The following is a 15337-nucleotide window of genomic DNA, read 5'->3' on the forward strand; positions in this document are numbered from 1 at the left end:
TAAAGCAGGCAAGCTGCAGCAAAACAATGTGCTGTTAAGTTAATTATTGAAACTTTTTTTCCCCCTCTAGGGTTTGTGTCTGGATATTGAACAAACGCAGAAAGCCTCCCATCCCGCCGAACAGCAAAGATGGACTCAGCTGTCCACCAAGGCCCGGGAGGAGTTGGCAACACTTAAGTGCATCCTGGGAAGCATGAAGGATAATCAGGTAGAATACCACATCTTTTTATTTTTATTTTTTTATTACAGTGAGCCCTCGTTTATTGCATTGGTTCCAGGACCACCTGCGATACACAAGCCATGTAAAAAAAACATTGTTTTCTAAATAGTTGTCACAAGCAACAGGTTTAGTCTTACTAAATACACAAATATAAGAGTCACGGTGTGCTTGTTTCAAGGTGTTTATTTTCTACTCCCATTTTGGGTTTACTGTAATTACACACAGGCATATATTTTTTGTCCTCTCTAAGGAACAACTAATATTACTCGGATTACGCTGCATCACTTCCAGTGGTATTTTGCTGCAGGCATCTTACTCTAAATTCAAACTTGCCTGTGGACTGCAAAAGGCCGTTAAAAAAAAGAACACAATCGCTTCATAAAAGAGGGGCTTCCTGTTGTGGTAATATTGTACAATCCTATTATAATGTTGCCTTCAGGTGCGGATGGCGGAGGTTGAACGCTGGTTGGGGGCGGTTCAGGAGCTTTTGTCCCGAGATGCAACAAGGTCGACTGACACGCACAGCTTACAGGAAGAATTGAGTCACTGCAAGGTCAGAACAACACACTCATTGCGCTGACACAATATGAGGAACACAGATCTACTGCATGCTACTAATGTCAGGCCACTAATATGCATACGTTTAAATAAGACATATCTGACGGCGTCAATAGAAAGTAAACTTTGTTGCAGGATTATGTGAACGAGATGGAGTCCGTGCAGAGTGCGTTGAAGCAAATGGACGAAAACGTTAGCGCCGTGCAGGCGGCTGCGGTGCCGGGGCTGGCCAAGTGGGGGCAGCATACGGTGGGAGAGTTCAGAAGTCGATTAGAATCACTTTCGAAACAGGTAGAAACTTTTTACTTACAGCTGGGTCATAAATTGGTCAAGTTGCTAACCTTCCGAATTTGTTTGGAATATCAACTTACATCTGTTTTGCAGTTGCTGAGCCAGCAGGATCGTTTATTAGAAAGTCAGGAGAAGCAGGGGAACCTGAAGAAAGACTTGGCGGAGATGCAGGAGTGGATCACTCAAGTGGATGAGGAGTTTTTAATGAGGGACTTTGAGTATATGAGTCCAGAGGAGCTCGAGACGGCGCTGGATGAAATGAAGGTAACAATTTTTCGCGTGCAGCGACCACCTGTTTATCATTGGGTATACGTTACAGACTCTTCCGCGTTAGGTGGAAAAAAATGCGAACCCCTCCCCCCCAACATGCTGTGACTCTCAATTCAGAGGGCTAAAGAGGACGTGCTACAGAAGGAGGTGAAAGTGAAGATCCTGAAAGACAGCATCAACATGTTGGTATCCAAGACGGCACCCCTTGGTGGTGTTGGAGCCGGAGGAAGTGGTGGGCAGGGTCTGACGGCACAACTGGAGGGCGTTCTGGGGAACTACAAGAAGCTCTGCGACCGCCTCAAGAGCAAGTGCCACACCCTGGAGGTAAATCTGCACTTTGGTTGGGAATCACTGAAATAGAGCCTATAACGTTGCATGTAACGCAGGAGGTGTGGTCGTGTTGGATGGAGCTGATGCAGTTCTTGGACACTGAGCAAACCTGGCTCAACACCTTGGAGGAGAAGGTCCAAGCCACGGAAAGTCTACCAGAGAGCACAGAGGTGGTTCATGAAGCACTCGAGGTACAAACATCTCGCGGACGCGCTCGCATTGTCATCCGTTTACTTCATTTGTGTCTTATGACTTAGATGAAGATCTCGCGGTCACAAAATATCACCGGTATAACACACGTCATGAAGACATAAAGACATTTCACAACTCCTGTGCATATATTAGTCAGATAAAGAATTTGTATGCCAATGATGTTGACTGTCTATATTGTTCTGCACATTTTGTGGTCTTCCACCGCACACTATCCAAATAATGCCTTAATGACTAGAATAGCAGAGAATTGTCCAAAATGTCTCAGTTTGTGTATCCCAAGACTTTTTGTCTTCCTGGTGTAAACTCTTACAGAGAGAGCCGAGCTCCCAGCCTGTGTCTGGCTGGTTGCTATATCTGTAGCCTGCCCGCAGCATCACTGTCAAAGTCACTTAACGTCACACTGTGCTTCACCCTCCACTGCTGCTGCACTGTTCAAAAACGTAATGAAGTCTCTTGAAGACAATGATCCTCCCACACACACAAAACAGTCCACTCAAAGATCTCACATAAAGGATGAACCCCCGATTGTCTCTCACTTCTTTATTTAATTGCTAGCTTTCTCACTGGCTTTCTCACTCTCTCGACTTGCGCGTCCAATCACCTGCCAGAGTTTAGAGGGCGTGCTCCGTCATCCGGCGGACAACCGGACGCAAATCCGAGAGCTTGGTCAGACGCTGATCGATGGCGGCATCCTGGATGAGCTCATCGGTGAGAAACTCCAGGCCTTCAATTCCCGCTTTGAGCAACTAAACCAACAGGTGAGTTTAATTTTTTTTAGCTTTATACAGTATAGGCATACAACACTACATTTCTATATATGTTTAACGGAGAGCATACGCACCGTATTGTATAAAAGCACAACGCTAACATAGAACCTCATTAGGGCAAGCTTAATAGAAAGTAGGAACATGGATGTTGTTCCTACCATAATGAACCATGTTTAAATGAAATATTGTTTTCAGGCTGTCAACAGACAGACGGGCCTGGAGCAGCAGCTCGCCACACTGAAGGAGAATGATGAGGCACTCCAAACCCTCCAGGAGTCTCTTTCTCAACTGGACCGCACACTCACGTCCTACCTGACCGACCGCATCGACGCCTTCCAGCTTCCGCACGAGGCACAGGTACGCCGTGCAAGTGTCTGACGTTTCTCACCACAGTGAAAATGCAATATTTGAGGAAATATGCGAAAGCTGAGCTCAAGCCGAGTGCAACGAATTGATTTCTTCCAACGTAGAATAAAATGAGAATTGAAGATGGACAAGTTTGAATTTTAATACATTTTTTTGCAGGACATTGGTGCTGAAATTGCGACCCATGAAGTGACGGTGGAGGAGATGAGAAGGAGGAACGTGGCCAACTTGCCGCCACCGGTCACGGATGGCAAAGCTGTTAAAGGTGGCACCATGCTGGATCAGCTTCAGGTAACAATGAGCCCTCCTGGCGCTGCTGGCTTTTGTCACACCATATACAGTATATATTTTTTTATTCCTTCAAGTGAGGCTCAAATCTACGGTGGTAGTTCCTCATGTGCTCAGCAAATTGTGTATATGTTAAAAAAAATGGCAGTAACTGCTCATTTTAAAATTCATCCCCAAAAATGTCTTCCATTCATTTCCTAATGCAGAGAAAATTACGAGAGATATCCACAAAGTACCAGCTGTTCCAGAAGCCTGCTAACTTTGAGCAGCGCATGTTGGACTGCAAGAAGGTTCTCGACGGAGCCAAGGCCGAGCTGCACGTTCTGGATGTCAGGGATTTGGAACCGGAGAAGATCCAGTCCCATCTCAACGGCTGCATGGTGAGACAGGAATTCGTAGTACTTTTTGTACAGCGGGACTCTGAAATATTCAACTTGTAAGTCAAGGTACCACTGTTTATTATACAGGTTGTTTCCCCGTGCTCATTTTTCTTTCTCGTGATTGTGCAGAAACTGTACAAGCTGCTGAGCGAGGTGAAACTGGAGGTGGAGACGGTGATAAAAACGGGTCGGCAGATTGTGCAGAAACAGCAGACGGAGAACCCCAAGGCCATGGACGAGCAGCTGACCGCTCTCAAACTGCTTTACAATGACCTGGGTGCGCAGGTACAGTGAACCCCTGTGTTCCATATAGACCCCTCGAGGTGGAAATCCACAACATAGAGACATCATGTACATTTAATTTAAAAAAAAAAAAGTTTAATACTGACATAGAAGGCAAATGATATAATGTAAGGCATAAAAAGGTCTAATGTGTGTTTTTCTTTCTTTCTTTCTTGTAGGTAACAGAGGGCAAGCAAGACTTGGAAAAAGCCTTGTCTCTGTCGCAGAAGTTCCACAAGGAAAGCGCCGCCCTCCAAGAGTGGCTGACCACCAGCGAGGCTGCACTCCAGCAGAAGAACAACAGCGGCGACATGCCGGCAGACATCGATGCTGAGATTGGCTGGGCAAATGTGAGGACAAATTATTCTTATTATTTTTATTATTATGGAATTATGAATCTTTTTTTTTTTAGAAGTTTTAGTCAGTTTAAAGCAAATCGAAGGTCATATAATCGAAGGTCAATTAATATAACGAGTCTCTGCAACCTAGTCTTTCCACACTTGGCCAGTAGGGTGCACCCTAAGCCAGTTGGACGCTTAGGAGAACTTCTTCCCTTCTTTACCACCGGTGTTATCTCTCTAAATACAGATACAGCTTTTATGACTATCATAAAACGTAAAACTGCTCTTTGTGGCATCACCAGGGCCTTTTGAAGGAATCCGAACGCCGCCAGCAGGAGCTGTCCAGTTTGACGGAGACCAGCAGCGGGCTGCAGACGCTGGTGGAGGGCAGCGAGACACAACTGGAGGACAAACTCTGCAGCCTGAACGAGTCCTGGAACCAAGTCCACACGTGGATCGAGGACTGGCTCAGTGCTGTGCTGGTGGGTGCAACAGTATTAAAAAGAAAAATAGGGGCAGGTGCCATTGTATGACGCCAAATTGAGCCGTTTCGTGATCACAAATTCACAATGATTTAAAGTTACTTGGGACAAATGTATCATAGATTATGAGCCCCATGCTGCTTCACCATGCTTATCTGTTAATGCAGAGCCACCAGAGCGAAGTGGAAATCCTTGACGAGAACCTGGCTCACATCAGCACGTGGCTCTACCAGACTCAGATCCACCTGGACGAGGCGGAACGGCTAGAGTTGGCCGAGCGGGAGAAGGTTGTCAAGGTGACACAGTCATTTAAAAATCTATGACATGGCGGCAGCGCAAGCGACGAACTGCAAATATATTAGTGTTTAACCATTGTGTGCTGTGTCATCAGAACATGTTGGAGGAATTGGAGGATGTCGGGATGCGCGTGGACAACGTGAGGGACCAGGCTGTCATCCTGATGACCAGCCGGGGAAGTGCCTGCCGAGACGTGGTGGAGCCCAAACTGGCTGAGCTCAACTGCAACTTTGACAAAGTCTCGCAGCACATCAAAACTGCTCAGGTATAACCCCCCCCCCCTCAAAAAAAAAAAGAAACCGACTCAATATCATGTACATCTCATACAGCACATGAAGTGAATTTGGATCGGATTCCTGATTTATGATCAACTTCACTGGTTCCACTGCATTCTTTGTTGTCATTGCATAATTCTCGATGTTTAATTTAGTGGAAGCTTTCAGGAAATGTACTGGAAATGTCCACCCTTCTGCAACAATAGTTTGACTTCTGTGTTAGGATATTAAAAATAATGTGTGTTCTTGCGCAGATGATGACCAGTTTGGAGTCGGGATGCGTGGACATAAAGCAGGAAGCACCTCAGCAGGTTCAATGATTACACACACTACACTACTCTATATAAATAAAGTCAAAGTGGTGAAAGAAACATCTCACTGCAATTTTAGTTGAAGTTACATTGGCCAGCAGATTGTAATTTGCTTTGAAAATCAGAAGCCATCCTCAGATTTAGCTTTTTCTTTAGCACGTGCTTCAGAACCTGGAGACCTCGGTGGAAACTCAGACTGAAGCTCCGTTCCCCAGCGAGATGCAGGAATTCCAGGCCGAGCTGCAGGACACACTCAGTGCTCTGCAGCAGGACTCTACAAACTTCCCAGACGATGACAAGGTAGCGCCGCATTCGAGAATTTCAATGTTTTTTCTTTTTTCTTTTTTCTTTTTGAAGGCCGGAGCTGAAACAAAGTGTTGCTTATCTAGGTTTATGGCGCCAATTACGCTAGTGGCGCAAAGCTGGCCAATCAACAGTGAGGTCAATGTCCCTGTCAGGAAGCTTGATAGTGCCTTGGATGGGAAAGTCTGTTCTCTTTCAGTCTCTCGAGCTACTGATTCCACTTTTTTTCTCCCCTCCTGGCTTGTCTGGTCTCCAGCTGGATGAGGAAAAAGCCAGTGTCGAAAACCTGCTGAGACGAGGAGAAGATCTGCTTCAGCAAACGTCAGACGAGGTCCAGAGAGAAGAACTGAGGATCTTGCTGCTCCGACTCCAGAACCAGTACTCTTCACACAGGGTTCGACACGCACTCTTTTTCAGACGCCACCCTTTGTGCACTGCTGTTAATTTGTGTCTCTTTTTTTTTTTTTTAGGAGCTCAGGGTGCTGAGAAGCAGGCAGCTCGTCGTCGATTCGTCTTCCCACATGATCACCCAGCAGATAAGAGACATGCCACCCCAGGTGAGCTTAGTTTGATCGCTTTTGATCTAGTTTAGCGTGACCCACTTGCTGTTCCACTGTTTTTTTTTTAATGAAACATTAACTGTTGCAAGTTTTGGGACTCAGACACTGTGTTGTAATAAAATAGAATGAAAAATAATTAAATAGGTTTTGTCACAGGGCATCAATTAAATGGCCATTTTGCTGCCCTCACTTGAAGCAGTAAAAGACAGATGGGCTCATCAGTACGGCGCTACTATAAGTCGGTCTTTGCAGAGGACAAAGAATATCAATTTCTGATTACAAGAAAAAGATTAACTCACACTATACGGCACTATATAGTGAAGAGGGATTGATTCTAAGAGTGAAGTGAAGCCTTAATGGATATATATCTATATATCATATATATATATATGGATAATATCGTGACACCATGAAAATGGTCAAACTCCTATATTATGCAACTTTTAGGGCGTTCAGACTTCACGGTGCCACAGTAATTGTGTTATTTGTTTGTGTGCGTGAATCTCAGGACGTCCAGTTGGTGGCGGACCGCGGCCGCATTTCCTCGCAGAGCCCATCAAGCTTCCTGCTAGACATCAACAAAGTGCTGTTGGCCATGGCCGACAACGAGCTGCTGCTCAACTCCTCTGAGCTCAGCGGGGGGCTCTACGAAGACTTCTCCAGCCAGGAGGACACGCTCAGGGTCCGTCCGGCTGGTTACGAATTTGAATTGAAATGAATTTTTGTGATGTATTGGCCCTTGTCACATCAATGGAGCCTACAGTACACATGTCATTTGTGTTTTTCCTTCCTTCAGACCATCAACGAAAATCTGGAGCGGGTGGGCGAGCGTGTGGCCGAAATCCACAAGCACCACCCGGACGTCATCCAGCATGCGTCGCCCGCTGAGGTCTCCCAGATTGAAGATTCGCTCACGCAACTCAACGCCGAGTGGGACCGCCTCAACCGCATGTACAACCAGCGTAAAGGGTGAGCGCGGCGGCGCCTTTCTACTCTTGCAGTTCAAGCCTCGCGTTGATTTACTCAACATGCAAATTTACTATGGGAGTGTAATGACATTTCCTTAATTTTAAGTGGATTTAAAATGTTCTACAGACATGTCTGATATGCACAAAAATTTCTCTCCAATTTATACTTGCAATTCTCTTTTTCAAATGTGTTTACAATGTGTAAATCTACATTTGTAAAGACAAGTATTTTGTACAGGAGCTTTGACCGCGCCATCGAGGAGTGGAGGCACTTCCACTGCGACATGAATGACCTGAGCCAGTGGCTGACCGACACGGAGAGACTGCTGTCCGACAGCGTTGGTCCCGAGGGACAGTTGGACCTGGACTCAGCACGGCGCCACCAAGAGGTCAGTAGAGGATGCGTGCGCACACACACACACACACACACACACACACACACACACACACACACACACACACACACATGAAGAAAGTATCTGTTCCTGTTCATGAAGTTAAAATAAAATGTTTAAACATATTAAAAATGAATTGACTTAAATGACTATGTGAAAATGTGTTTCCATTTAAATGCAATTTTAAAAAAGTACAATCGTGAACAGAGTCGGTGTTACAGTGGATTTCTCAAACAGTCATCTTTAAATTGGTGTAAAAATTGAACTAAGAATTGGCCACTTGGGGGAAAAGAAAGAATGAAAATCTGTGAGGGAAAAAAATGCCTGTTATCTGTTTGTTTTTTTGGTGACTTTTTCCATTTGCTTGGCTGAAAGTTTGACCATGTGGTCATTGGATGGCCATGAAAGATGGAGTCATGTATAGTGTGATGAAACCTCATTTAATACGAGTTCAAAACATGATCATTATCCCCAAGATATGCTTTTACTGTTTGAACTATTAGATACTTGTTAGCAAGTCTTTGATAATTCAACTGCATTCCCTGTGGAGAGATGTTGTTTGTACACTGCATCTTCTAAACAAACAACTACAATTGATCCAAATTCATTCTGCACAAGAGAAGACGAGCCGGCGTCTTTGTGTGGTTACTAAATCTTGAGCTCCACGCGTCTTCACAAGTTGTTTACACGCATTTTCACAGGTTTTAAGAGCTAGTGAAGGGATTAAGCAGCACCAATTAGCAGAGAGGCGAGGGAGCCTGGGCTCAATTTTAGGACTCTGTGCTTGGCTGAAATTTATGCACGACTTGACTTGGGCAGAGTGTTTGTGAGACTTAGATTTGCACTGACATGAGTTTACATTTGAAAATCTGTGTGGTGTTTTTTTTTTGTTTGTTTGAATAGAAGAGTGAGGGGAGGATTTTTTTAAATTAAAAAAGTCTTGATTTGACAACCAGCATGTGGACTGCGCATAGGAATGGCATAGGTGATTTAGAGCGGCTCATTGTCATCCGTGAGTGCACGCACATCACAAATAGACAGAGGCAGGGGCATTGGGTTGACATGGCTTCTGTAGAGTGCCTCGTTGTCCTGATAGCTGCACAAAGTACCATCCATTTCTCCTGGTTTTAGAAGTGCTATTTTATTGACAAGTGACAGCTAAGTCGGGTCTGCTTGCAGCGCATTCAGTGAACATACCACACAGTGTTTGAGAGCAGAATGAATTGCTCCAATCTTGAAGCATTACCGGTGGCCAACAGATGGCAGCATTGGATCCCTTTTGGATCAGCTCACACAACAATGTGTAGGCTCCTAAAAACGTGAAATGCCCTTGGATATACGACTGTTACAAGCAAGATCAAAGTGTTTGTCACGTGAAATTTATCACAGAGTTTCACAACGGAAGATATGATGGGGATTATTTAAATTTGAAGTAGAAGCAATGATGCAATCTATCTACACACTGTCAAACACATGCATGAAACACACACTACTGAATACTACTATTAAATAACGTAGTCGGTCATTATTTTGCCATGAAAATCACATTTTCAATTTTGTGGTTGGTATTTTACAAAAGAAAAAGGACTGTTCAGTGGTTTGAGGCGCCACAAAGGCAAAAATGATCAGTTGCGCTGGATGAAACAAACCCATGTTGTACTACTGATTATTAAAAAATGGCATCAAGTATAAAGAATTTTTTTTGTGATGAAAGAAAATAGTTTATTTCATTTGGTAGTTTCTGTGTTTATGTCGTAAAAAAAATCACCACAATTATTCTGTGAGCCTTGAAAGAAGCAGTCAGAATGCTCCAAATTGGCTGTCACTCAACCCATTAATTTTCACTTTACAGGCACTAGGATTTGATTTGTAAGGCCTGTCGATTTTTAGGAATTAGTTTGGAATCTGTTTCTCCCTCTAGGAATTAGAGGAAGGACTTGTCAGCCACCAGGCTGTCCTGGCCGGTCTCACCCGCACAGGAGAGCGCATCATCAGCCAGCTGTCCTCCCCTGACGGCACTCTGCTGGAAGAGAAGCTCCACATCCTGAGGCAGCGATGGAGGGCTGCGAAGCGCCAGGTCGCGGACCGACAGTGCAGGTATTCATAAAAACGTGGCTATTAATGGACATGAGGGTAGATGTCAATATATACTTGTACCGCCATCATTTCGGTAACTGGATTAGAGGTTTTGGATTTCCAGTGTAGTACAGGATCGAGGTCAGCATTTCCTTCCTATCTTCTTTGTTTTCTTATCGGTCGCGGTCAATTAGTCGTCAATGGTAATTTAAATGTAAATTTCGGGATTAAGTCTAAAACCTGGAGGGAACCAGAGAGCCCAATCTGGGTAAATAATGCGTCTTTGCAGGCTGACTGCCGGCGATGCTGCCCTGGGGGACCTGATGAGGCGAAGCGAGGATTTGGCTTCATGGTTGCAGCAGGCCGAGAATGTTTTTGTCACTCTTCCCATCTCCTCCACCGACCAGAACCTCAAAGAACTCAAAGTAGGCATTTACCGTATTTTCTAAAATGTACAAGAGTGCCTTTAAAAAAAAAAATCACATTTTGGCTGTGTTGCAAAATTTGAAGTGCAAGCAGGCCTCAATGTGTTACATCTTGAGTAACTTTCACCCCGAGGAGCCATAAATTGGACTGATGCTTGAGGCGAGGCGGTCGACTAATTGAGGCCGAGTGTTTACCTGAGCAAAAGCCACTTTACTTTTTTGTTTTTCTTCTAACTGACAAGCCTTTCAGCCCCAGGTTTTACCTTTGCCATTTGATCCGCCGAGACCAACGTGATTAACTTTCTTTCGATCAATACCACTTGATGACATAAACGACTCCAGTGTTTCCCCCTCAGGCCTTAGCCATGGAGATGGATGTGCAGAATGAACACCTGGTCTGGCTCAACAAACATGCCCCGCAGATCCTAGCCAGTCCCGCCGTAAACCCGCAGACCAGAGACCACCACGTGAGCAACCTCAGAGCCATCAACCTCAACTGGAGCAAGGTGGGATAAGCCGCAGGGATTAATTCATACGTCTTGTGTATGCATTAAATACAGAAATAACACCCCATAATCCGTAATTGACACCGCACTTTGGTAAATCAAGCAAGATGCTGTTTCTTTGACAACCTAGAGAAGTTGCGATTTTGGAGATGTGAGGAGCAGCAACGCCAAAATACTCATCAATCAAAGAATTCTTCCCTGAACTACTCCTCTCTTGAATCCCAACCTGCAGGTAACCCACGAGTTGTTAGACAAGGTCGGGCAGGTGGAGGCCAACCTGAAGAGTCACGCCCACTTCCGTGACAAGATGACCCGGCTCACCGACTGGGTAGTCATCACGCACCAGACCATCACAAATCGAGGCCTCAGTCCCGGCCAAGCGCAGGTACTGTAAATAGTGAACTTAATTCATTATGGGGGAGAGGTTCAGTGAAAATCGACAACACAGAGAAACCAAATGAAACAATATTGATTTGTTTTGACCGTCCTGGCTGAGTCTGGCGTCAAAGCAGTTCTCGCTGCCCTGCGGGAACCACAACATTTTTTGTTTGAGATGACTGAATGATGAGCCGTGATATAGTGATGTAGCGCCTTATTCACCAAGAGTCAATCTTTTATAAATACGTGACCCCTGTCTGACTGTTTTCAGGCTTTGGAAGTCTCCATGAAAGACAGAAAGAAGGACTTGGAGGACCTTCTGGCCCACTCTATTGAGCTTCAGAGACGCCAGCAGTTTTCTCCTCATGAAAAGGTTCCCTCAGCCTAGTTGTGTGATTTATTCAATTAGCCTAAATTCACAAGACTGTGTAATTACACCATATTGCAGCAGGTCCTTTTCTCTCCTGGAACTGATTGCAGCTTAATTGGCTGTTTTATTAAAGCGCCGTTCCTCATCTCACACACTCTCAATGTTTCACGGCACGCGCGCGCAGAGCAAGGTGGAGCAGCTGGCGGCCGATTGGAAAGTTCTGGATGGTCGACTGAGGGAGTCTCTGCAGGCGCACGTCTCCCCGTGGACGCTGCACCACACTCGGGTTGTAGAGCACCAGCAACTTGGTAAACAGCGGTCTCATTTTGAACACATTTTACAGTGGAAATCATCTGTTCTGTAATTCGTCGCTTCACTATTTTTTCCCCCTGTACTTTAGTTTGCGAACCCAAAATACAAATTGAGAACATTTGCAAGGAGCTGCTGTGAGCCACAACTCACAACCAGACGCTTACATGCAGACGAACAGACAAATCTGACTCCAGTTCCTGATGTTGCCCACTAGGCCATGCCTCTTGCAAGCACACATTCAGCACAGGAATACTATATGACATACAAATTATACACTTTTTTTACACACTCTAATCACTTTTATTCAGCTTTTATACAATGCACAGATATTTGACTTAATTCAAATGGATTTATGGCATTAAAATGCGGATAATTGATTTAAAAAATATATTTTATATTTGTACTTTTTATTTTGTTCAATTATTTCAATGTTCATCTCTTCCTTTTTTTTGTAGGATTTATTATTGACTCTGTGCATTTTCTATATTAATTTAGCCGGTGTAGAGGTTCCGCATTTTCATGAGTATTACACCCCCGGCATTATACAACACATTTGCGCTCCTTCCCAATGAATCATCAGCAGCATATGAGTAACGCAACCGTTTAGTGGGAACAAGTACGGTGGAGAAATGGCAATGCTTTCATTTCCAGCATGAAAAATACATGCTGAAATTACAAATCAGCTGGTGAGCTACCCTCGCTGCCAAGCATCATTCATCACCATTTGACATTTACGTTCAAGAACATTTTTTTCAAGAACACTCATTTTTCCTTCAATATGTATACAGTTAAACTCGGTAAATATTATTGCATATATTCCAGTCTTGCGTCTTTAATTAAAAAAAAAAGTTTTACCACTCCCACATTTTTGAACCATGATTAAATATATTAAGACTCACTTTTTTTTAAATTGCAAATTCCTCATTTCATGCTAACGTCTGCGAAAGTTAACGGAAATGAGCAAAACAGAAAATATAAACCTTCTAACGGCTACTACTTTACTCCTTTGTAGTCACAGTGTCTTCAGTGCCCTCAGCTGTCCAGATGGCCAGCCTGGCGAGCGAGGACCCCTATCACCAGACCCCACACACGCCCGACTTGGTGGCTCCCACCGACCTCAATGAAACAGCCACCGAGCTGGCGGACTGGCTGGTCCTCATCACACAAATGCTCAAGTCTAACATCGTCACGGTGGGCGACACCGAAGAGATCAGGACCACCATGGCGCGCCTTCAGGTGAGAGCAGCACTTGTTTCTAAGCACCTCTATTCACTATCGGACTTAAAAACCATTATATAAAAAAACTATGTCTGTCTGTTTCATCCACCCAGGTGACCAAAAGCGACCTGGAGCATCGTCATCCTCAGCTTGAGGACATTTTCACCCTTGCACAGAACATCAAAAACAAGACATCCAACCTGGATGTGCGCACGTCCATCACGGAAAAACGTGCGTGCTATTCAATTAGCATCACCCGCTCCGTTTTGTGTATATTTTTTTAAAAACACATTTTCATTCTCACCATATCGCTAGTGGAGAGAGTGCGCAACCAGTGGGACAACACGCAGCACGGCGTGGTGGCGCGACTCCAGCAGCTGGACAACATGATTGGCCACAGTGACCAGTGGGAGAGTCAGCGGCGGGAAGTGCAGGCTCTCATCGGACACAAGGAAGGATGGTTCCATAACATGCTGCAGCAGTCCCGGGAGTCCAGAGACCCCCTGACCATTCAGCTGGCTGACAACAAGGTGATGGTCGATTCAGAGTAGACCAACAAAATCATCTCAAGAACCCTAAAAAGATACAGGAAGTCTTCCATTGTGGTATAAAGCGGTCATTTTAGGACTCATGTCAGCCATTTCCTTGCCTTCCAGCATTTGTAACTGCCACTGAAACATCAAACTGCCACTGAAACCGATGCTCCTCAGTAATATGAATTTTTATCGGCCTGTCTATCATGAGAAGAACCACAAAAAAAAATCTTCAGAACCCGTGCCCATTTTTTTCCCCCATGACCAGGGATAATCAGTCTTTAAACTACTACCAACTTTCAACCACGCATACTGGAAAGATAGATGACGGCAAGTTGGGAAACATTTGAGTTTCCAGACAGGCGTGGGGGTGCAAGGGCTCTCTCATTTGCCGCTTGCAGCTTTAATTACCGGCGCATTTCAAAGTGTGATTAAAAGTGCAAGATGGGGAAATGAATCACCTCTCTGTAGTATCCTTTGGAGGCTTAATAGCATCAGCGAACCCACATCAACCGTCATCCTCATGCGAGATGACAAATTGTGCCTCGTGAGAGCCTCCGACGCACTGTGTGGGACGAACACTAGAGGGCAACTGAGAGCAGCAAGGCCACAGCAAAGCATTGTTTTGTCACATAATGGTGACTAATTGCAGCCAAGGCAACACAAATGTTATTTAAATGAACTGACTGTTGTTATTTTTAGCAAAGGATGCACCAGCATCCCGCCTCTGTCAGCGTTCGATCATATTTCCTGATGTTTATGTCGACGCAGGCTTTTTTGCTCGAGTTGAGTCGAGGCCAAGCTGCGGTGGCGGCTTTCAATGAGCTGTCCGGTCATCTTCTGCGCGAGTACTCCACCGACGACACCCGGCGGGTGAAAGAAGTCACTGATGCGCATAATGCCGCCTGGAACAACCTCAACAACAGGTGCCCAGCATTTTTTTAAAGCCTTTTCATCCATGAATAATGACAACAATGTGGTTTTTGTTACTCTTCAGGCCTCACATATTTTAACAAGCTGTTAAACACATTGCAGGACAACTCTACGGTGGGGCGCTCTTCAAATGCTTGTTTTATTCTACATGAATGACACTGCACGTCACTCATTGCAGTGGACACGTGTATCATTCCATCCAAGACCTCTACTACTCTCGTATTTTCACTTGCGAATGTGTTCACAGAACAAATTAAACTTGTATCCCAAAGCACTGCTGTCGTATGAAAAAACAAAGACATTTATTGCCTTTGTTCTGTGCAGGGCCAATGACCGCCACGGGCAGCTGGACGACGAACTGAAAGGCCTGCAGGTGTCCCTCAGGGAGCTGGAAGCCTTCCTCAAGTGGCTCCAGGAGGCCGAGACCACCGTCAACGTGCTGGCCGATGCCTCCCACAGGGAGGACTTGTCACAGGACTCCGTCCGCGTCAAAGAGCTCAGACGGCAGCTGGAGGTAGGAATCTGTGTAGAGATGCTGTGTGTGCGTGCGTGTATGTTTTTGTTTGTTTGTCAGTACCACAGGTGGGAGCTATTATCTCAATGTCGTCCCGCATTAGTGCCGAGGTGAATCCACATGTGTGTCAATGAGAGGGCATGTTGAGGGGCGTCTGAACACGTAGGCACATTGA

General features: G+C 45.0%; 1 protein-coding gene across 5 annotated transcripts in view; it reads left to right on the forward strand.

Moving 5' to 3' along the window:
* Nucleotides 1–15337, forward strand: part of utrn (utrophin) — a 90272-nt gene that overhangs the window by 20078 nt on the left and 54857 nt on the right. For all 5 annotated transcript variants that reach the window (XM_052053484.1, XM_052053483.1, XM_052053486.1 and 2 more), the window contains 33 exons: nt 71–208; nt 660–773; nt 914–1069; nt 1163–1333; nt 1457–1663; nt 1726–1860; nt 2491–2640; nt 2845–3006; nt 3175–3306; nt 3510–3683; nt 3813–3968; nt 4145–4315; nt 4609–4788; nt 4956–5084; nt 5180–5350; nt 5615–5671; nt 5828–5971; nt 6231–6368; nt 6445–6531; nt 7043–7216; nt 7331–7503; nt 7741–7891; nt 9819–9994; nt 10263–10398; nt 10755–10904; nt 11137–11289; nt 11554–11655; nt 11837–11960; nt 12977–13200; nt 13296–13413; nt 13498–13712; nt 14487–14641; nt 14973–15162. In XM_052053484.1, the coding sequence (XP_051909444.1) occupies nt 71–208; nt 660–773; nt 914–1069; nt 1163–1333; nt 1457–1663; nt 1726–1860; nt 2491–2640; nt 2845–3006; nt 3175–3306; nt 3510–3683; nt 3813–3968; nt 4145–4315; nt 4609–4788; nt 4956–5084; nt 5180–5350; nt 5615–5671; nt 5828–5971; nt 6231–6368; nt 6445–6531; nt 7043–7216; nt 7331–7503; nt 7741–7891; nt 9819–9994; nt 10263–10398; nt 10755–10904; nt 11137–11289; nt 11554–11655; nt 11837–11960; nt 12977–13200; nt 13296–13413; nt 13498–13712; nt 14487–14641; nt 14973–15162 (5013 nt within the window). The remainder of the gene's footprint in view (nt 1–70; nt 209–659; nt 774–913; nt 1070–1162; nt 1334–1456; nt 1664–1725; nt 1861–2490; nt 2641–2844; nt 3007–3174; nt 3307–3509; nt 3684–3812; nt 3969–4144; nt 4316–4608; nt 4789–4955; nt 5085–5179; nt 5351–5614; nt 5672–5827; nt 5972–6230; nt 6369–6444; nt 6532–7042; nt 7217–7330; nt 7504–7740; nt 7892–9818; nt 9995–10262; nt 10399–10754; nt 10905–11136; nt 11290–11553; nt 11656–11836; nt 11961–12976; nt 13201–13295; nt 13414–13497; nt 13713–14486; nt 14642–14972; nt 15163–15337) is intronic.

This window comes from Hippocampus zosterae, chromosome 19 (genome assembly GCF_025434085.1).
Source record: "Hippocampus zosterae strain Florida chromosome 19, ASM2543408v3, whole genome shotgun sequence".
Lineage (NCBI taxonomy): Eukaryota > Metazoa > Chordata > Actinopteri > Syngnathiformes > Syngnathidae > Hippocampus > Hippocampus zosterae.